This window comes from Cervus canadensis, chromosome 5 (genome assembly GCF_019320065.1).
Source record: "Cervus canadensis isolate Bull #8, Minnesota chromosome 5, ASM1932006v1, whole genome shotgun sequence".
Lineage (NCBI taxonomy): Eukaryota > Metazoa > Chordata > Mammalia > Artiodactyla > Cervidae > Cervus > Cervus canadensis.
In genome coordinates, this window is record NC_057390.1 from 82,387,444 (window position 1) to 82,410,488 (window position 23,045).

Here is a 23,045-nt window from a genome sequence, read left to right on the forward strand (position 1 = left end):
GTAATTTTATATACAGGACATATAAACATGAACCCTGAAAGATCATTGTAGAAGATTTTGATTCTTTTAAGTTAAGACAGCAGGGAAGATAGGCTTGTAAGATCAGTTTGTAACTTAAATTGTTTCAGACAGACTTTCATTAAATTTTCTGTTACAACTTGTCATGTATGAAAAATGATTAACTTTCCATATATTTTCTTCAAGTTATTTTCTACAAATCAAAGACCTAAGATAATGAAGGGATTTCTGGATGTGAGATAAATACCTCAAAGCAAGTATCTTGGAAAAGTAGGCTTTATATAGTATCTGTAAAATTAGAAAATTAAGGACCTCTCTGGTGGTCTAGTGGTTAAGAATCTGCCTTGTAATGCAGAGGACGTGGGTTCGATCCCTGGTTCGCGAAGATCCCACATGCAGTGGAGCGACTAAGCCCCTTCGCCACAACTCTTGAGCGCATGCGCCTAGAACCCGTGCTCCACAAGAGAAGTCACAGCAATAAGAAGCCTACACACTGCACCTAGGGAGTAGCCCTCTCTCGCCACAACTATAGAAAACCTGTGCTCAGCAAGGAAGACCCAGTGCAAACAAAAATGATAAATAATTTAATTTTTCGAAAATTAAAACTTTAAATCAAAGGAAAGAAGCAACTGCTGCTTTCACAATGTTTACTGATTCTGATTTCTTCTGTTTTTCTCTTTGCCACTCCAGTGTTCAAGTGTGTAAGCAAACAGACTCAGATCATTTAGAGGAAAAAAGTAGTTCACTGACTACTTCCTAACCCATCTCAAAACTATCCCTGTCTTCCAAGCTGTGTGGCCCACTCCTCCTTAGCTGGTTTGAATCTTACGTTCAGGCTTAGTGACCGAGGCAATGAGGGGCCGGACAGTCACACTCGGTCCTTGCAGAGGGCACATATAGCAGCCAGCCAGAAGCCACGCCCCCTTGTGTTAGGGAACCCGTTTTTGAGAGTCCGTCTTAGTGTTTTAACCCAGAGAGATTAAGATTGCTGTAAGTCTTCTCTAGCCTGGGTCCTCTTGGCTGCAGATCAGTGCTGCCAAGGAGAGGCAAAAGTCAGCTTGGTACCAGTTTCTTACATAAATTTTTAAAGATTTTAAAGGTTTAAGCTTATTATTTAGCCATGATCCATGATTGAATAACAGTAGTGGTTTAATGTTTATTCTGCCTCCGTTAATCCAGGGCTTGAAACTGGATGCTTGATGCACTATTACAGACATTTTCCCCCTATTAACGGTGATACTCTTTGCTTTTTGAAAAGGACAAATAAAATGGTTTAGAAAAATAAGGCAGGAGCTGAGAGAAAATCTTGCTGTGTAGTGGGGCTATGTTGGTGCCTTCCCAAGGCTGGGAGGCACTGGGTGGTTGTTTATAGGGACTGCTTTGAATGCTCTGTCTTCCTGTGACACAGAATAAGCACATGGCTATTAAACCAGTTATGTATTTTCTTTCTTCGCAGATGTCCGTAGGAGAATTGAACTTATTCAGGATTTCGAAATGCCTACTGTTTGTACCACTATTAAGGTATCAAAAGATGGGCAGTATATTTTAGCAACAGGTAAGCATCGTTTTTGTTATAATTTAATGTATGTTTCATAACAGGAAATGCTTTGGAGGGAAAGGGAGAATTATTCTAATATTTTAGTATTAAAAAATTTCAAGCATACAGAAATACCGGAAAAATTGTACAGTGAACAGCCATTTACATATCACCTTAATGCTTCAATAGTTTGCTGTGTTTGCTTTATTACCTGTCTATCCATCTCTCTGCCATCCATCAGTCCACCCTGTGTTTTGATGCTTTTCAGAGTAAGTTGTAGATGTTAGTATCATTCACCCCTAAATACCTCAGGTGTATGTCATTAACTAGAGTTCAGTATTTATTTATGGCTTTTTAAAAAAATTTGCATAAGTAAATAATTTTGATGACTTTGGACAAGTGTATATACCTGTGTAGCCCAAACCCCCAGCAAGATCCAGAACTTTCCTTTAACCCAGAACATTCCGTTATGCTCCTCACAGTCAATCCCTGCCCCAACTCATGTATAGCCAGCCACCTCTCTGTGATTTACTTTTTCCCCACAGACAAATTTAGCCTGTTTTAAATAGACTCTTTTGTATAAATGCAGTCATGTACTATGTATTCTTTTTGTGCAATTATTTCACCTAGGACTTCGTATTTCAGATTCATTCATGTCATTGTATGTGTGAATAGTTCTTTTTTGGTTGCTGTTACCAAGTGATATTTCCTTTGAGGAATATGCCACACTTTGTTTATTCTTCAGCTGATGGACATCTGGGCTATTTTCATTCTTTGGCTGTTATTGATAAAACATTATGAATCATCCCATACAAGTCTGTTTTAAGGACATTGCTGAGTCATAGGTTAGGTGTGTATTTAGTTTGATGAGAACCTGCTAGGTATTTTTTCAGAGTAGTCAGATCATTTTATACTCCCACCGACAAGGAGTGAGAGTTCCAGGAAAGTTCATTTTTATCATAATGATTTCCTCTGTCATGTACTAGTGATTCTTATGCTACTAAGACCTCATGTTAACAATAATTCATCAGTAGAAAAAGCCCTGAAATATAGGGAACTGGTATTGTCCTTTACAGCAACATTACTCAACCGTTTTTGGTTCTGCTTTTGCTCCATATATTCTAGATATTGTCCACTTACTTTTTTATTGTTGTTTTTGACTTAACATTGATCTGTGTCTCTTTACCAACCACTTTCTTGTTTGACAGAACTTTTATCCATCTACATGCTATTCTCTTTTGTTCTGTGTCAGTGGTTGTCTCATTACTAACACTGTCCATGTTTTTTAGCCTCCAGTTTTGTGTTCAGGATATAGACTACAATTGTAGATTATGTATAACATATATATAACGTAGAGAGCATGTATGTGATATGTGGTACTATAATGTGTGTGCTCAGTCACCCAGTCATGTCTGACTCTGTGACCTTGTGGACTGGAGCCCCCCAGGCTCCTTGTCCATGGGATTTGCCAGGCGAGGATACTGGAGTGGGTGTCCATTTCCTACTCGAGGGGATCTTCCTGACCCAGGGATCAAACCTCATCTCTCACATCTCCTACATTGGAAGGAGGGTTCTTTACCACTAGTGCCACCTGGGAAGCCCATGCTATACTATGTACTATTTTTAAGTGAGATCTTAGGCTTTGATCCATGTCAGAAAGTATAGGACTACTTCATCGCTTTCTTTTAGAAGTATCCTCATTGGTTTATGAACTTGCCTGATGGTCCAGTGATTAAGTCTCTGTGCTTCCACTGCATGGGGCATGAGTTTGATCCCAGCTTGGGGAACTAATTTCCCACATGCAATAGGGCATGGCTAAGAAATTTTTAAAAATAGAAATATTCTTACTGGTTTTAAAAATCAGTCTTTTCCTGATTGCAAATGTGATAATCTTATAAAAAGTGTAATAGAAATACACAGGAGAAAATGCGAAAGACCCTAAGATTGTATTAAAATATACCAGGTGTCACTGTGCTTATTCCTCCATCGTTTTTCTGTGCAGAGGACTAGCATTGTCACAGTCGAGTTTTACAGAGGCCGGATCGTATTAATATTAGGAGCACTACCCTGCAGGGCTCACCTCTCTCGCTGTATTCCCTCTGCGTTTCACTTTATAATGTGTTTTGATAGCTTCCATGTCAGTGGTTACAGGTCTCTGTTATCCTCTTTATAAGTCATATAATGATTTACCATCATTTACATAACCGTTTCCCTTTCAGTGGACATTTAATTTGCTTTCATCTTTTGGCCATTTGTAAATAATGCTTCAGTGAACATTCTTCATGTCTTTGGTACACTTATGGGTGTGTTTCTGTAGAATAAATTTGTATAAATTGAAATACAGATTTAAGATGTAAGAATATCACATATTTTACAAATACTGCCAGATTGTCCTTCAAAGAATTTGTAACAATTTAAACTTGTCACTGCGCTTTCGTGCTGGCTCAAACAGTAAAGAATATGCTTGCAGTGCAGAAGACCCAGGTTCGATCCCTGAGTTGGGAAGATCCCCTGAAAAGGGAATGGCAACCCACTCTAGTATTCTTGCCTAGAGAATTCCATGGACAGAGGAGCCTGGTGGGCTACAGTCCATGGGATTGCAAAGAGTTCGACATGACTAAGCAACTAACACTTTCAAACTTTCACTTTCATGCTTGTTACCAAAGTATGAGAGTAGATTTTTTTTTGAATATCCACCTCAATGCAGATATTAACCAATTTCTCATCTTGGCCATTTGATAGATAAAAACTAGTTTTTAAAAAACGTACCTTGTTAGAATATTCGTGAAGTTTATTAGTTATTTGTATTTCATTTTCTGTGTCTTGCTTGTTTATATCCTTTGCTCATTTTTCCCTTCGGATGTTGGAGAGAGCCGCTTTTAAATTCTTTTTGTTTGGCAAACTTATAATAGGTTTTACATCCCATCGAATTTTTTATAGGAACATATAAACCTCGAGTTCGATGTTATGACACCTATCAGTTATCCTTGAAGTTTGAAAGGTGTTTGGATTCAGAAGGTAAGAGATTATATTTGAATTCACGAAAATACTTTTTACATTTGGGTACTTTTCTCCTTTTTAAACTGGGCGTGGGTTGTGTATTAGTTACAGTAAATGTGGCAGCTTTGAAAAATTCATTTCATTACTCACAGCTCTGTAGGTGAAGTCCGTGCAGGCTCGCCTGTGTTCTGTGCTCAGGACTGACCTCACGATGTCAGCGGCATGGGACTCTTCAACAGGCCCTGGGCAGGATCTTTTTTCTCAAACTTGCAGGTGGTTGGCAGAACGCAGTTTGTTGTGGTTGTTAGGTTGAGGTCCCGCTTGCTGCTGGCTGTGAGCCGGGGGGCCACACTTGGCTTCTGGAGGCCCCTGATTGCCTCCTCACCTGGTCTCTGCCTCTAGCTGGAGAAGACACTCACTGTTTTTAAAGGGCTCGGGAGAGTTATAAATCTCAGCTTTGCCATAAAATGTGATGTACTCACAAGAGCGGTGTCTCCTCATGTTGACAGGGTCCACCCACACTCTCCAGAGTAGGGGACTACACCCGGGGGAAGGTCAGTGGGGTTGTTCTTAGAATTCTGCCTGGTACTAAGGGCAGGTTGAGATGGGAAGTTCATCTCCAACATGGAGATGGCCCCATGTTTGAGGTGAGGGAAAAAGAAGTTAATGGAATTTGTATTCTCCTAACTTCTTGTACTCTTTTTTTAAAAAAGCAATACAAACTCCATATGCTGCTAATAGTAACTGTTTTCACTCTTTAGTTTTGTTTAGCAGGTATACTATGAATGAGTAAAAAGTTACTGTTATCTTTTTTCAAGCAAACATTTTTGAGCTTTTAATGTTTGTTATTTTACTTTGAACATCTCAGAAAAACTGTGGCAAAATTTACGGATCATTATATTTTGTGAATTTATTATCTAATTTGCTGCAGTTCTCTAGAAAATGTAGCTGATCTGTATTAAGAAACTATAAAACATTTAACTTTCTACTTGGTGTTTTTTTTTTCCCTCTTGGTGTTGTAGGGGCAATATAGTATGACATCTTTGTTCTTATTTTATGTAGATGGCAAAAAAGGAAGCAAAACCCAGCATTTGTGTATAATGTCTGTGTTGAATTAGAATCTTTGCATCAATTTTATATTTTTATTAAAAACATTGATAATTATATTTTTCTTACTACTTCTTATTTTTCAGTTGTCACCTTTGAAACTTTGTCTGATGACTATTCAAAGGTATGTTTTATAGCATTGGTTTGTACTGCCTGTGCTCAAGAAATGAATGAGTGGAATTTATTTTTTTGATAAGTGTTTTTATGGTATTTCCATTGTTAAATTTTAAGTAGCTATGCAGTAAAATAAGACCTGTTGTTTGCTATTAATATCTGTTTAGTTTGTCTTGTGAATGTGACAGCGAGGATGGAGATAGTCTTTGGCAAGTCTAATATCAAAGTAAGTTTTCCATAGCATGTATGAATGAGGCGGTACCTATATTTTTAAGAATTGGTAGCTGTCATCTTTTTAGACCATCTTATATCCTAGATGTGTGATTTTCATTATTGCACTTAAAGTAGTATTGTTTGCCAGGTTGCTTTCAGTTTCTTATTCATATGTGAAAAGTACAATAGCAGGTTGTTTGCTTAATACTCTTAACCATGCAAGTAAGTGGTTGTAGCATACACTGAAGCAGTTCAAGACACAGCTTATATATTTACATTTGTTTTTTTTCTTTTTGGTGCCGTTAATGCATCTTTCAGCTCTGTGGCCATTTTCAGCAGTTACAGGATTGTCAGAAGTGCCTTATTAAATTCAAGATGAAAAATTTTTAGTGATGTCAGGTGTCACTGTGAAGGAAAATTGAAATTCCAGAGCTGGCATGTTTTATATATTGTCTTCAGTTCTGGCAACTATGGAGTACAGTTTCCATAGCCTGTGGCAGCTATTTATTGTATGTTTTGGAACATTCAATTTTATGATATATTTTCTCTAGATACTGATAAATTTGCTTGTAAGTCTTTCAGTTACAAGGTAAAGTTTGCCAAAAAACCTATCTAGAATGCAGGAAGGCATTAAGTAACTAACGGAGAGGTTGATTCTTAACATATTTCTTAGCCATGATGGTGAGTTGTGTTTATACACGTGTGTTTACAGAGAGCAAGAAAAAGGAGGAGGTGAGAGTTTTTCTTGCTTTGCCAGTTTCAGTGATGATGAAATAAACACTTTATCTAGAAACCTAAGCAAACTAATTTTCTTGTTTCATTTTCAGATTGTCTTCCTGCATAATGATAGATACATCGAATTTCATTCACAATCAGGTTTCTACTACAAAACCAGAATACCAAAGTTTGGGCGAGATTTCTCTTACCATTATCCATCCTGTGACTTGTACTTTGTTGGTGCAAGGTATTGGGTCTAATCACCCTTTGTTTTCTCCTTTCCAGCTTCCCAAACTGATTTCTATTCTTAAAATGGAGGAGCAGGATTAAAAGAAGAATAAGACATTATCCCTGCCTTGTGGTTGCTCAGAGGGTGTAGTTCCAAAGTGACTGGCTCATTTAAGGGTCACATCCTTGACTTTCATTGGCATGGGGCTCTAAATCTAGAGACATGGTAACCCAGCAGGGTGACAGTGGTGGGAAGTCAGTATCTTAGCCCCATTGCATGTGTTCTAAAGCATTTTATTCTTAAATGCTACCCTCTTTGTGATTATCCATTTTAGAAAATTGAGAAAACATGAAAAAGAATAAAGAAGAAAAAAGTCACCTATTCTATAATTATGCCACCCAGAGGAAGCCCTTATTAGTATTTTACTGTTATTTCATTGTAGTCTTGTTATACACTTATAGATACATTTTGGATCTCGTATTCTGTTATTTGTAAATGATATTCTACTTAACAACTTCATAATATTTCCTTGGCACATGGATGATTGAAATCACTCTTATGCATGAACAAATTTACAAATAAGGTGATTATCTTTTAGGTTTAGAGTACATTTTTGTATCAGTTTTACAAAGGGAAGTGATGCCTTATGACAGATACATGTTTCTAAAAATTATACTTACTTGAAGAAAAGTTCCTTTAGTTTACTGGATTTTTAACTCTTTTATTGTTTGGCAGCTCTGAAGTTTATAGATTAAACCTGGAACAAGGACGGTACCTGAATCCTCTACAGACAGATGCTGCGTGAGTGTTGTTATAAGCATCCTGCTGTATTTATTTTGGCCAGGAGATGGAGCCAGACACCCAATTAGTTGTCACATAGCCTGTGTTGCATTTAATCAGAGCTCTCTGGGCAGCTTAGGTAAAAGAGTAATGTTAAATTTTCTCTTACACACAAAAAAATCGCTGAAAGACCTGGTGATGTCTTAAAATTAAAAAAAAAATTTTTTTTAACCTACCCGAGAAGGTTTTAACTTAGCCCAGAAATTCAGTTATTGTTTTTTGCTGTGTTCTTTAAATTTTCATTCATGATTTAATTTTCTGATATTTTCTCTTGTAGGGAAATTTTGAATTAACTCAGAGTACCATTTTTAAATTTTTATTTTTTATGTTTTTGCTAGTGGACATTTAAGATTTTTTTCATGTTTTCTTTTTATCACGTGTTATAGTCTTTACTTTTGTTTTATTCATAGAGAAATATTTTAGGAATGAATCTGTCATAATATTAATACTGAGTAGTAGCAACAGCAATACAGTAGTGAAAGTGCTTACTATGTGCCAGGCTTTATTCAGGATTTTATATATATTCACTCATTTGAAGCTTATAGCAAAATTTTACAGTATAGGTACTATTATTACCTCCATTTTACAGATAGTGCAGCTGAGACTCAGAGAGGGTAAGTAGCTTGTTTAAGGTCACACAGCTAGTATGGAGTGGAAGCTGGATTACTTCTCATCTAGGTATATAATGAGCTTGCTAGAGTTTCCTTATTGCTTTGAAAGGGATTTCTAAAGGTTGGCCGAACAGGTAATGATAAAAACCAGTAAACTCTTGTTATCTTTTTTTTTTCCACATTGGTTTGAAGTACCAATTGTACTTCTTAAATTGTAACACCATGATGAATCCTTGAATAATAAAGAGTTATCTGCTCTTTACTTCCAGAATTTCCTGTTTATAATAGCAACTTTTATTTATTGAGGGTCTTATAAACTTTAGACACTGTGCTGAGCATTTTATAGTTTTTTCATTTAATCCTCATAATGACAATATGAAGTTGGTGAACACCATTTTGCAGAAAAAAGAAAAGTCGAGCCTAGGAGCAGTGGACTCAACAGGCTGGCTAAGCCTCCGGATTGGTGCTGTGATAGCCTGTGTTGTTTTGCTTTGGGAGAAGATTCTTGGGAAATGTGTTCTGTGGCGGTAGGATAGTGGTCTTGAAGCAAGCCCTTCCATGTCTCATCCCTGGCAGATAGAGTGTCACCCACCGGGGTCTGAAACTCCAGGGCCCTCGTGCCACGCACTGGACCTGGTGTTGCCTTGGTGCTTTTCACGTGCAGATGAGCAAGTCTGCTGGCTGCCGCCTTCTGCACAGCAGTGGGTTTCCTCCTTGTTTAGGAAGGTTTTTGAGTGTCCCTCCACCTAAAGCAGATGCTAAAACTCTCTCTCTTATCACTTTACTGTTTTAGGGAGAATAATGTTTGTGACATAAATTCAGTGCATGGCTTATTTGCCACAGGAACTATAGAGGTAAGCATACGTTGACTTCATTTTGAAGAACATCCACCCTGCATTTGCCAGCAGAGTTTCATGTAAAGACAGGTCACTTGGTTCCTAAGAGCAGGGTGCTGATGGGAGACAAGCCCCTGATTTGCTTTTCGAGTGAACGGTGGGTCAGGTTCCTGGGAGACACAGCTGTGCACTTGCTGCAGACTGTGCCCCTCGGGGCTGGATTTGGCCTCGGGGGTGGGTGGCCGTCATCACTGGGGGCGAAGTTGATAGTCGCCAGCTCGTGTGTGGCGACCACTCTTGCTCTTCACCAGCTCTCTGCTGCTTGTTAGTTTTATGACTGCATTCCTTTCCCTGAGGCTTATTTTTCTCATCAGTGAAATGGAGATGATAAAACTTAGCTTGCCAGCTGTGTGGAGGCGCTGTGCTGGTGAAAATCACATGGAAGAACCTACATGAGAGCATTATAAACTGTAAGGGGACGTAGAGTGTGATTTGGACGTCCTGTATAGTATCACTCAATTATGCACGTTTTCATTTTAAACTACGTAACACCTTTGACTCAGTGTCTTTCATACTTAGGAGTTTTTCTAGGTTTTCATTTTTTAATTACAATATTGTTAAATACAGTAAAAAAAAAAAAAGTAAATATGTAAAAAATGTATTGTTAAAAAATGCCCTTCTGTGCCTTCCAGTCACCAAGTCCTGTACCTGAGGTGACTCTTTAATGGCTTGGAATATTCTTTCATTTTTGTTTTTCTGTGTATAGGCAGGTATGCATATGCATTAGTAACTTGTTTTTAAATGTTTTTCACAAAATTGAAATTATGCTGTGGTTCTTCATTTGCCTTTTTTTTTTTTTTTTTAGTGTAATGCTATATAATGTACATGTTTATACACTGGTGCTTGTAATTACTTGTAAAACTAAGGTAACTCTTTAAAATTGATGGATAAGATTCCATTGTGTAGATGTACTGTAGTTTATTAAACCAATTCATACAGATGTAATGTGGATTTCTTTGCTCAAGTTATTTTTAGGTTAAAAGATTAATATTTGAAATGGATTGCCTGAGTTTGATTTAATGGAAATATATAAAACTATGTTGACTGTGTTGTAAAAACTAGTATGCCAAAGTTAGGCCAGGGAAGCATTATCTTGCTAATTACTTTTCTTGAGATTACCAAGGGGAAATTTTAAAATAACTTCCTTGACACATTTGTTTATTTGAATAGAGTCCTTACAGAGCAAGCTAGGCTAGACATCATGAAACATGCTGTGTAAGAGAAGTTGTGAATTAGAGCAGGCTTCTCTTTCACCAACTGTTTTAAGACCAGCCATGAAACTTGTTGAAGGGGGAGCAGAGCACCCAGCCAAGAGGCTGGGTTCCTGAAATTCCTTCGGTTTCTTGATTATTCTGTGTGTGTGTGTGTGTACATAGTCATGTTCAACCCTTTGTGACCCTGTGGGGATTTGATATTTGATATGCATAGTCAGACCACTTTAAAGTTCATTTTTACATTAATTTTGATATTATATGTTGGATTTTGATTTCTTCTGTGACAGTTATTGTAGTACATATATTAAATATTTATCACTGATACAATAATATTTACATTTAAAATTTGCCAGTTATGCCAAAACGTCTTTCATAACTCCTCTCCCCACTACCATACCAACCAGATCAAGGTCCAGTCAGGTATCATGCATTGCATCTTGGACCTTTTTTTCCTTAACCATACTTTTTTACTTTTCCTTTTTTAAATTATAAAAGAAATGCAGTTCATGATGAAACAGTTGACAGTACTAAAAAAGGTACAAGTAAAAAGTTAAAAATGTTAAGTTCTTAATCTGCACATGATAATCAGTAAGGCTTTTCATTTTCTTTTTGGGGGGTATTTTTCTAAAAATTTCCTAGTGGCAGCTGTAATTTACAGTGATTGTTCTGTTTACTTAGGGCCGAGTAGAGTGTTGGGACCCGAGGACGCGGGGCCGAGTTGGTGTGTTAGACTGCGCGTTGAGTAGTGTCACGGCTGAGTCAGAGTAAGTGGAAGTGAGTTTAAATACTCACCAACTTCTGATTTAAACAGATCTGTCAATGCTGGGATGTTGGGAAAGATTGAAGGCCACAGGAGAAGGGGGTGGCAGAGCACAGGATGGTTAGATAGCAGCACTGACTCGGTGGACACGAGTGTGAGCTAACTCGGGGAGATAGTGGAGGACAGAGGAGCCTGGCGTGCTGCAGTCCATGGGGCTGCAAAGAGTCGGTCATGACTTAGCGACTGAAGAGCAGCAACAACAGTGTCAATACTAAATTAAAAGCAGTTGCTGAAAGATGGAACTCTTAAAACATGTTTCTCTGGGGTTGTGGTTTTGTGATTGTTTTATGGAAAAATCCTTTCCTGCGGAAGCTCACTAACTGGGGAAGCCAGATGGAGTTCCGTGTTTATTTAGTTACCGTGGAACTGAGTTAAAATGTATATGCTACAGGAACTTATATTTCCCCTTCTGTAGGATCTGGTGGTGGAATCCAGGCAAACCACACAGTTACCTATCGAGTGTTACTACATTTTCATAAGAAAAACAGTGAACTTATATGTATACCGAGAAGAAATCTGGATATGTTGTAGTGTTGAAAGTAGCTTTACCTGTCGATTTAGTTGTGGGTGATTTTATTTATTACTTTTTTATGCTTAGCTTTATTTTTTTCCAACACAAGTGTTAAAAGCTGTCACCTCTGTTATTGGACATAGGTGACCTTCTAGAAGGAGAAGCCAATACAGTCAGAGAAAGAAATATGAGTTAAATATTGGCTAGGGGAGGACAGGCTTTGTTGTTTACAGGTGATGTATATGATTGTCTGCCCAAGAAACCCAGTAGAATAAACTGAAAAACTCTAAAAACTAGTATGAGATTTAAGTAAATTCGTTACAAAATAAATGTACAAAATCAATGGCTTTGATGTTTATCAGCAAAGTTCATGTAGAAAGATAAAATGAAAACCAGTTCTCATTTATAACCAAAATTGTAAAATATTGAGGGTTAAGCTTGATAAGTAACTTATCTGAAGAAAAGGACTACATTTTATTCAGAAACAAACATGACTAAATGAGCAAAAACAGTATCACCTCACCAAGAAATGGTTCCAGAGTTGAGTTGGAAGAGTCAGTGACGGAAGTTGATGCTACCTACAGGACCTGATGCGTCAGTGTAGTTGCAGGTTGAGGCTTTAGGTGGCATGAGAGGCCTGAGGATGCCAGCAGTGAGCGGCCTGGACTCTAGGTTCTGGTCCAAGGTCGTGGAGACAAAGCTGTTGAAATCAGGACTATGGCCCGCTTCTGACTCGTCATCTAGGACCCTTCTCACCCCAGAGTTACTCTTGGTTACTGCATGAGAAACATATTCTAGATTAATAGCTGTAAACATCCATTGTTCTGTTACTTCTAGAGATTCTAGGCTCTCATCTGGGGACTAGTCTTTTTTTTTTTTTAGCTTGACATCGTTGACTTTAAAAATGAAAATGGGTATACCCATGTCTGAATATAAAACTGTTTCCTCTTAAGCCAAAAAAAAGTCGTTTCTGTAAATACCTCATTCTGGCTTAATCAAAATGAAAGATAACTGTCATACTGGTCCTTTTCAATTGGTTTTATATTTTCAGTAACTTTTATTGTTTGTTGTTACTTTAAGAATGTTTCTTAGAGTTTTAAAAGAGGATAACCTGCAATTTTTTTCAGGTGGGTTACATTTATAAGTAAAGGTTAGTTTTCATTTTGACTTAGAAAGTTTGGATACAGTTACCTTTTAAATAGACTAGAAATGTGATCCTCTCCATTAGAAGTGAAGAGTAATAATTTGTTACTTGGAAGGAGATTTGACCATATATGCATGGAACACAAATATTTTGCCTTTCAGAATCAACAGTTTGCCAACGATCTCTGCTTTGAAATTTAATGGTGCCTTGACCATGGCCGTTGGAACATCCACAGGGCAGGTAAATAGGTTTCAGCTGGAAACTTCGCTCTTAAGTTACTGTTTCAGGGGTGTGTGTATCACGGGAAACACCCACTCGTCTGTTCTCTGTGTGACCAGGCACTGAGGCGTTACTGTTTTGGCCAGCGTGGACAGGGTACTCAGATTGCCATGTTCCATCAGGACATTGAGAAGCTCTGCTTCTGGCCCCAGTGACGGGTCTGAGAGATTCTCAAGCTGAAGCTGCAGTGGGGCTACGCCTCAGGTGTCCTCTTGACTGTGGTTTAGAACAGCGTTTTCTCGAGTGTGTGGAACAGAGTTCTATGGAAAAACAAAAATTTGAAATTCTCTAGATTTTTATAGCACATTTAAATATATAGTGGAGGCTCTCAGAATCCCTGTAGACAAGAAATGTGCTGAGTCAGTGTTTCCAAAAGGTATTTGTCCAAGGATCCTTTTTTTTTCCCACCCAGCACTGTCTCCCACATCCTGTGCAGGGAGTGGTCAGTGGGACATGCCTCAGCGAATGCTGACTAGTCTGAGGAGTATGAATGAAATAGCTTCAGAGATTTAATTTCATCTTTCTCCCTTTCCTTCAAGTCAGAGCCCACATACTTTAAGTCCGTCCCGACCTCAGCATAGGCGGGAGCCCTGCTTTCAACAGAGTGCCTGTGTCATCTGTCACCTGGGTCTGAGATCCAGCTTCCCCAGGCCCCTCGCCTATCAGGATAGAGCTCAGAAGAGAACTCTGCCCCCCTCACCCCACCCCGCCCCCAAAGGTCATAGCCTTGCCACCAGCATCTGTCTCTAATCTACCACCACTGCCTTCATGATGATTCTTGTTCTTGTTTCTTTCAGCCACTGGGAGAGTGCCTGGTACATACTAGGCCCTCAATGTTTATGTTTATTAAATTCATAAATGACACAAATTCTTGTGCACTTTTTCCTTTTGGTTCCTTCCTTAACATAGCCAGGTAGTTCTGAATCTTAGTGTGCCTAAAAATTACTCTTAGGGTTGAATCCATAGAGCCATACCCTGGAAGGGTAATTGAGGAGATTGTTCTGGAGTATTTTTGCTGACTGACACTTACTTTAGAGTCTTTGTACTCTGAGTGAGGATGTTCATTTTTAAAAGTTTCTTTTAAGATGAAATATTTTATTTAAACAGAAATACCTTTTTTATTTCAGGTTTTATTGTATGATCTTCGATCTGATAAGCCATTGCTAGTTAAAGATCACCAATATGGGCTGCCCATTAAATCAGTTCATTTCCAGGATTCCTTAGATTTGATTTTGTCCGCTGACTCTCGAATTATCAAAATGTGGAATAAGAACTCAGTAAGTATTTTTTGTTGTTAAAATGACTGACTTGCCTATTTTCCTTCTCTTTCCAGTTGCCTTGTTTGAGTTATGTGGGTTCTTGGGAAAAAAAAAATACTTAGTATCCATTCAGTCCCTTCACTGGAAGTTAGTTACTTCCATGCCCTCCAGGTCGTTTTCTTCCTGTTAAAAACTTTTCCTCATTTGCTAGAACTGGCACGCATTTTTACATGTTGTTAGGTAGATGTAAATCATCATTTTAAAAAAACTTGATCCATGGGAAACCCCCTAGATTTTGAGGCTCTTTTATTACAACTTTAGGAAACTTTTAATGAGCTACTACTAATCTTTCCGGGCTTCCCTGGTGGCTCAGTGATAAAGAATCCTTGCCTGCCAATGCAGGAGATGCAGGTTCAATTTCTGGGTCGGGAACATCCCCTGGAGATGGAAATGGCAACCCACTCCAATATCCTTCCTTGGAAAATACCATGGACAGAGGAACCTGGTGGGCTACAGTCCATGGGGTCGCAAGAGTGGGACACAGCTGAGCACACATGCACTAATCTTCCCATATCAGTGTTATTATGCATCTCAATTTCATACCCTTTCCTTGTGTCAAACAAATAGATTTTAGATATGATACCTTTACAGTAATTTCTTACATGAAAAGTGAAAGTCGCTCAGTTGTGTCTGACTCTTTGTGACCCCATGGACTTTAGCCCACCAGGTTCCTCTGTCCATGGAATTCTCCAGGCAAGAATACTGGAGTGGGTAGCTGTTCCCTTCTCCAGGGGATCTTCCCAACCCAGGGATCAAACCCAGGTCTTCCACTTTACAGGTGGATTTTTCACCATCTGAGCCACCAGGGAAGCCCAATTTCTTATATAGTGTTTTTCTTAAAAGCAATATTTTAAGAATATTTGATATTCTGTGCCCTTTTAAATGTCGTTTAAAAAGTTACAAAGCCCTATGTTGTTGGTTCTCCTGTTTTGAGAGAGTAGTAAAAGGTTAGTTCATCTACTGGGACAAAATTCATTCAGTGTAGCAATTGCTTTTAAGAGTCTTTGCATTTATTGATTTCAAACTTAGCATCTTTAAAGTGTTACTGTAAATAGATTCATTTTTGAGGTAAAGAGTTGGGGGGGCAAGAGCCTCAGCATTAGTTGCTGGAGGGCAAGCATCAGTCCTTCTCATGGGGCTCCCCTACACAAGGCAGAGGGGCCACCAGCGGCCTCATCACAGGTCAGCTGCTGATGGGAATCCCTGGCTGCTGGGACAGCTTGTCAGCTCTCAGCGTACTGACCTTACTCTGCTCCCTCTGTGTTTTCCTCTGGATCTTTGTGGAGACTGAGTTATCCCTGGGGCGTGTCCTGTCTCTCAAGCCCCGTCGCCTTGGGCCTTCCTGAGACTTTCTCACAGAGAAAAGGAAGGGCCTCCAGCTCTCGTCAGTCCTCGGAAGAATTCCCCTGACGCTTCATCACCCAGGAGCCGACTGTCCTGCTTTGAGTTGGGAGGGTTTTGAGGACTTTCTTAAAGACTCATGGTGTCTTAGGCCAGAATTTTTCTCTTCTCTTTTCTGATAATCCAAACTAGTGTACTTTAAAACAACATTTCTTTTTACCCCTACAAATGCAGACTTTTCATGTTTGAAAGTTCGTAACACACTGGTAGAGTAAGTTTTCCATGGCCTGGCTCCCATCCTATCTAAAGGTGATGACTAACCAGTCAGAATGCCCCCTTCCCGGCCCTCCAATGGGCATGGTTTTCCCCAACGTGGATTTCACGAACTGTGGTACTTTTGTTCTGTGCTATTGTTATTCTGATTTCCCCTTCCTTTTTCCTCCTCTCTTTCCATTTTTCGTTTCATTGGAAACTTGAGACAAAAGGGAGGTAGCTGTGTGTTTCACTGTCTGTCTTGAATTAGAGCCTTGCTGCTGTTTTTCATGGAGCACGAAGTTAGTTTTTTAGTAGCCCCCCCTTCCTCCACCGCCATGGAGCCTCTCTAATAATGGGTTAATAAACGCAAGAGCTGGCAGACGTTTTCAACATCAGTTCTTGAAGTCACGTTGTAGTTGCTGCAGTAAGTTTTACCTTGGCGTTGTTGTAATGACTGAATACGCCCTCTTGACCAACACCCAAATTACTTGTTTTTGCTTGACTCGCTCTCCTTGTTTATCTTTCTCATCACCCTTTCTCCCTCCCATCTATTACTTCGTTTTTCTTTCACTTAGTTTCTGTTAATTTTTAAAAATACAGCATATTTTCCCCCACATTTAAAATAAAATATTTTACCCTTCACTGTGTAATAACTAGCACCTTATGTATTTATAGCATTTTGTTATCTTATATTCATTTTTTTTTTCTTATATTCATTATCTTATTTGATCCTCCTCAAATCCTTGTAACACAGGATGGCAGATACTGGCCTCATTTTACCATGTTGACCATCTCTTCTTTGTTTCTTTGAGGACAAGTTTAACTAGGGTCTGTCTTCCAGATTATGGACTTTTTTTTAAAGTTGATGTACAGTTTTATTTTAAACTTTATCCTTGCCTGTTGTGTAGACATTATCTTTAAAAGTTCATATTTATTTTCGCAAGAAAGTCAGCTCTCTCTACTGAGCCTCAGTTTCTTCCTGTCTAAAATGAGAGGATTTGATAAATCGATAAATGAAATTCTCTAAGATTTTTTTTTAACCTTAAATTCTGTGATTTCTGTTAGGTGATTTTATTTTCTCACATAAGCAGGGTATATGGAGTTATGTCTCCAGCTTACTTCCTGTATGTCACGTTGCCAAAAGTTGTCTTCCTTTGACTGTTTTAACACTTCACTTTTGCTTACTCTTTTAGGGAAAAATATTTACTTCCCTGGAGCCAGAACATGACCTTAATGATGTCTGCCTCTACCCCAACTCAGGTATGCAGTACAGAGCAGCAGGCCATTTTGTGAGATGAATCTAGGCTTTGCTTTACAGGGTTTTAAACTCATTTCATTTCTTAAGACAGGGTTTGGCTCAGTTAGGACAGTTTTTAGATATTGTATTTACTTGAAAAATTAAGAGCAGGAAGTGATGTGGATGCTTCAGAAAGTGACACGCTCAGTGACTCAGTCCTCAGCCAGCCTAGCTGTTAGGAGAAGCTGGTGGCAGTCTGTGGGTCAGTGGCAGGCGAGGTGCTATTTTAGTGTGCGCTTTAGCTCTTTTATGGGATTAGTAATTGTGTGTAGAAGTTGAGGTTAGGGATTTGGAGGAGGCCAGAGTTGCCTGATGATACACAAGGCTGGCGAAGCCATGCGTTGAGTATATTCTGTGTGGCAGGCAGTTCTGTAAAGTACTTGGCAGATTTTGAGATTTAATAACACCTTCAAGGCAGATCTGAAGAATTCTGGGGAAGGAGAGGAAATGAGAATGCCTCTCACTCTCCTGCAGAGTTGTGTCCTGAGGACGGACACACACAGATAATTCTGATGGAGGGATACGAGGCAAAACAGAAGTTCTGTTACGGAGGTGCACACCGGCCCTGTGACGGCAGGAGTGCGAGGGGCTCCAGGCAGAGCAGCGAGAGGAGGGCAGAGGGGAAGTTTTTGTTGGCACCGAGGATGGGTGCTGGGTGAGAGACGTGGTGGGCAGGAGGAGCCCCATGTGCCAGAGTGCAGGGTCTGTGGGAGGAATGGGGTGGGAAGCAGGTGGTGCGTCGGCTGGGGGCCCCAGAGTGACCATGCTGAGTGGCTGGGTGCTGTCCGTGGTCAGGACCGATGCAGACCATGGTCGCAGAAGGCACTTCTGTCCACCAGGCAGAAGGTAGATCAGTTTTGACCTAAAATGAGTAGGAAGAGATACATAGAGCTGAGATCGGCAGACTCGGAGAGAAAGATGGTGTTGTCTTCTTCGAGCATCTGAGTCTGAGGAGGCAGTGAGGCAGTGGTGGTGTCTGGCAGAGGGTCTCCGACCTGCCTGCCCACCAACATCAGCTGGGAGCTTTTTAAGAAGTACAGGTTCCTCAGCCCCATACTAGGTGTGCAGACTCAGAGTGTCTGGGGGAGAGCCCTGAAATGGGTTATTTTCCACCTGCTTCCCAAGTGGTTGTAGAGCCCCGCCGTGACCTACAGCCTCATACTGGGAGCCACGTCCAGGGCACAGTAGGCAGCGTGGCCCAAGGGAACCAGGTAAGACATGTAAATAGAGGTCATCGCGGAAGCTGCAGTGGAGGCAGTTATCGATGGGGAAAGTGGAGACAGGAAGACCAGCAGGACCTGAGTCTGTGGGAAGGGCAACGAGAGGGAAGAGCCAGCGCAGAGGCACAGTGACAGTTAAGGAACCAGCAGCTATTGAAGTAGAGAGAAGTGATTGCCCGGGCATTGCTCAGTAAGCAGAGCGTTGCAGAAGTGGAGGCAGGAAGGGGCAGGAAGGCCCTGTGCTGCGGGTCTAGTGGTTGTCACTTAATCCTTTCATAACCCGGGAGAGTCAGTGATTCCCTTACCATTCCTTTCCTTCCTTTCCCCCTTCCTTCCCTTCCCTTCCCCTCCCCTTTCCTTCCCTCTTACATCTTTGGAGGTGAGGAAACTGAGATATGTGCCTGGGGTTGGTCGCCCGGCCGCTGTGCGGCAGAGTCTCAGTTGGAGTGAGCCTCCCCCGATCATGGAGCCTCTGCTCGCTCTTAAGTTACAGGATACTCTCCTGAGAAAGATGAGAAACCCTGGACCTTCATAATTAGCTTTTCATCTGTGATCATTGGGAGAATTTTCTTATAATAGGGGTGAGTCAAATTGTGATGAATTCAGAAATTAATGAAGGTGCTGGGGTCCTAGTTCAAGATGCCGAGTGGTCTAAAATGGGGTTTGGGCTAAGTACAAAGGTGAATAAAATCGGGTGAAGCTGAAGTTGGAACAAGAGGTTAGTTGGATTGAAGGAGTGGGAGTTTGAAGGGTGCAGATGGTGACAAAAGTTGTCAGCCTATGTGCTGACTGGTTTGTGCTCACCTGTGGCCACTGAGAACTTGCATAGTAACTAATCTGAAATATGTGCTCTAAACATAAAATACACACCAGACTTCAGATGTTACACCAAAAAAAAAAAAAAGAATGTGAAGTAGATCGTTAATTTTTTTATTGATTATGTATTAAAGTGAAAATATTTTAGACTTACTGGTTAATAAAAATATATTCAAATTTATTTTACCTGTTTAAAAAAATTTTTTTTAATGTGTCTACCAGAATATTTTTAGTCACTTATGTGGCTTGCATGGTATTTCTGTTGAGCAGGGCTTGTCCAGACGTGGAGGGCTTTAATAGTATAGAATGCTGATAAGGTGCAAGATGTTCAGAGTCAACTGCAGGCATGGAATGTGACTGTAATCTCACCAGAGTAGAAGCCTTCTTCTGGTACCAAAAGTACTGTTACCACACATAAGAAAGCAGTCCTTTCCTAATAATACCTTTCATTTTCACATTCCCCTGCTTGTCCACCAAATGCCTTTTTAAGCCCATTTATTTGAAACTAGTCTATCACCAAGGTTGTGGATTACATTTAGTTGTTATGTCTTCTGCTTCTTTCAATCAGGAATTCTCTCCCATCCTTTCTTCCCCTTCTTCCATGGCACTGAGTTTTCTACCATCAGGTCTGTAGTCTCATAAGATGTTCTGCATCCTGGATTCCTGTGATTATTTTTCACGGTGTCCTTTACTTGTTCCTCCGGCCCCTGTATTTTTGTTGTTGTTGTTCTAAAATAGAAGTGAAATCTAACAGCCCAGTGCACTGTGGGTTAAATATTTGGGACAGGGGTGGTGCTCAGGGCTGACGGGTTCTCCATGTCATTTCCCATCCTGTTGGTCATCCTAGAGCAAGCAAGGAGAAGCGTGATGGCTCTGCCTAGGTGGCCAGCAGGCCTCTCTGTTACACAGGATGCTTTCCTGGCAGGTAGAAACTTTAAGACGGTGTTTTGGTCAGAAGAGTGACTTTACCGTCAGATAGCTTATAAGAGCGTCATCAAGCACAAACACTAGCCAGATGATTTATTTCACTAGCTGGCAAGCCCAGAAAGGCAAGTCCTTCCACGGCTGTCTTGGGGTTTGGACCAAGCATGGTTGGTTCACAGGTTTTGCTCTTTCCCTTGCTTTACCCTCTGTCCCTTTCATGTTGTTGGTTAGGTTTTTTTTGCTTCATCACTATGAGCTTAAGCTTTCTTTATCTTCTCCCTTACTCATTTTGGAGTAATTAAAGCCGAATCATGACTGCTTGCTGTTCTGTTCTGTGTTTCTGATGCTCAGACTGCTCGGAACGTTGAGAAACGGTCCTGCCTTTGCGGCTCCTTCAGCTTCTAGTTGCTCAGACAGTGTCTCCACGTCGGGCGCTGCCCTGCAGGTTGGGAAACTGAGGCCGCGGCCCCACGACCCTGGTCCGCAGTGCTTGCTGGGCCCCAGCCTGACCTGTGGAATCCAGAAGCACTGGGAGAAGGAAAAGGAGATGTTCACTCAAAAGGCTGCTCAGGCTTCAGAACTGTACCAGTGATCCAGGCTGTTTCTCACCTGCTTTTAGGCCTGGTGGAGGCGGTCTGTATCATCAGACCTGAAGTTGCCTTTTATTCTCTCAGTAGCCTCCCAGTAGCCTGCCGAGAAATAAGATGTGGCTCATCACTAGCCTTGGCACCGTGTGTAGTAAAACCTCAGGCTTCCCGCTTTCTGCAGGAGTTGACTACATGAGAAGGCGTGTCCTGTCCTTTCCCCTCCAGCACGGGGCAGTTCCGCACAGCTTGTCTGCTCTGAGCCGCTCCAGCGATGACCCGATGCCCTCCGTTTCCAGTCAGTGATTCTCAGATGTATCTGGTGAAGGACCAGCCTTTCATGTTTTTTGTTTTGTTTTTAAATTTCCAATCCATTGCAGATGGATACTTTTGTCAAATACCATAAAGATGAATTAGTAGGAAAAGGGTCACATGTTTGGAACTTGCTGCAAGGTCGAGTCACTATACAGGTTTCTAAGTTCTTCAGTTTCTACACTTAACGGCCAGCTTGATAGCAGTTTTCAGACTGGCCTGGGGAGCATGCTTTGAGTTGTCCTGGCTTGAGCAATGTTTCTGATTTCAAGCTGTGACCGTCCCTGAGTCCTTTGCCCCCACAGCCTGGACAGATGAGATTTGTTCTCTGCGTGTCTCTGGGGAGCACGCCGTGGCCCCACTCCGCACACCATGTCCTGCACTCCGCTGTCCACACTGGAGCTGTGTGCTCTTCCTCCTCAGTGCTGACGATCTCTGCCTTCTCTTCCGAGGTTCCTATTTTTATTATTAGCGCTGTTGTTTAGCTGCCCAGTTGTGTCCGACTCTTGGCAACCCTGTGGACTGCAGCATGCCAGGCTTCTCCATCTTCATTGTCTCCCAGAGTTTACTCAAACTCGTGTCCATTGAGTCAGTGATGCCATCCAACCATCTCATCCTCTGTCGCCCCCTCGTAAGGAAATTTAAAGGAAAAGCCATAATCCCACAATCTCTTCACAAGTGTAATTACTCCTTCCATTAGAGGAATTCTTTTTGGGGGGGTCACACTGAGCAGCCTGTGGCGTCTTAGTTCGCCAGCCCGAGATTGAACCTACACTCCCTGCCTTGGAAGAGTGGAGTCTTAAAACACTGGACCACCAGGGAATTCCCAGAAATTCTTGTCTTATAAGGCACGTGTTCGTGTGTTTTAAATTGTCACCATGTGTAATTGTCTTTTGCTTTTCAGTTTGACATTGTTATTAATGTAGTTGTCATGTTACTGTATGGTGTTTATATCTGTGTGTTTTAATGATTTATTTGATCGTGCAAGGAGTCTTTTCACTTTATCTTAGTTGTCATTGGAGTTTTGGAGTCCCATGTTATACAGGCTTTGGAATCAGTCCAGTGTCAGCTAGTTCTGTGGTGACCTTGAGCAAATGGTCTAGCTTTCCCGAGCTACTTTTTTACCTGTGGAGGTGGACTGCCTTGCCTGGTACTTCACCTTCTTCTCGCCTTTTACCTGTGATCATCTTAATTTCTGCTGAACTAACTCCATCACTGGGTTAACTTTCCTGCTTCCCTCTTGTTAGAAACTCCTCATGTTCCCTGGGCTGTGTGAGGCTGTTTTCTCATTTATAACTCATTTCGACCGTCCCGACTTCAGTTTCTCAGTAGGTCAACTTGTGGTGGTGTCCATATACGGTCAAGTGAGGTCCTGCTCATTGTAGGAAACAGTCTGCTCCATCCAGCCTGGATTCTTCTGTGTAATCAGAGCCAAGGCTTTTCTGTGGTCTGTTTGGTAGGGGTGGTGTGTTTCCTTGTAGAGAGTTCACTGTTGAATGTTCAGGGATGAGCCAGGGAGGCGGGGCTTAGGGGATGTCCTTGTTGGGAGCCTTCTTTCTGGTTGTAAGATGTCTCTTCAATCTCCATACTTTCTTCTTTAACCCTGTCTAAAGGTCTTGGAGAAGTTCTGATGGTGCTGTTAGACTTGGGAAGCGCAGGTCAGTAGAGGTGGTTTCTTCCTGTGGTGAACGTCAGTGAAGAGTTGTCTTCAGGGCCAGAAAAAGTTT

The 23,045-nt window shown here is 40.8% G+C and overlaps 1 protein-coding gene across 1 annotated transcript in view; it reads left to right on the forward strand.

Moving 5' to 3' along the window:
• NOL10 (nucleolar protein 10) overlaps positions 1 to 23,045 on the forward strand; it is an 85,560-nt gene that overhangs the window by 5,409 nt on the left and 57,106 nt on the right. The window contains exons 3-12 of the mRNA XM_043469347.1: positions 1,475 to 1,573; positions 4,496 to 4,573; positions 5,749 to 5,786; positions 6,817 to 6,953; positions 7,671 to 7,736; positions 9,180 to 9,240; positions 11,175 to 11,260; positions 13,133 to 13,211; positions 14,378 to 14,527; positions 17,359 to 17,425. Of these exons, the coding sequence (XP_043325282.1) occupies positions 1,475 to 1,573; positions 4,496 to 4,573; positions 5,749 to 5,786; positions 6,817 to 6,953; positions 7,671 to 7,736; positions 9,180 to 9,240; positions 11,175 to 11,260; positions 13,133 to 13,211; positions 14,378 to 14,527; positions 17,359 to 17,425 (861 nt within the window). The remainder of the gene's footprint in view (positions 1 to 1,474; positions 1,574 to 4,495; positions 4,574 to 5,748; positions 5,787 to 6,816; positions 6,954 to 7,670; positions 7,737 to 9,179; positions 9,241 to 11,174; positions 11,261 to 13,132; positions 13,212 to 14,377; positions 14,528 to 17,358; positions 17,426 to 23,045) is intronic.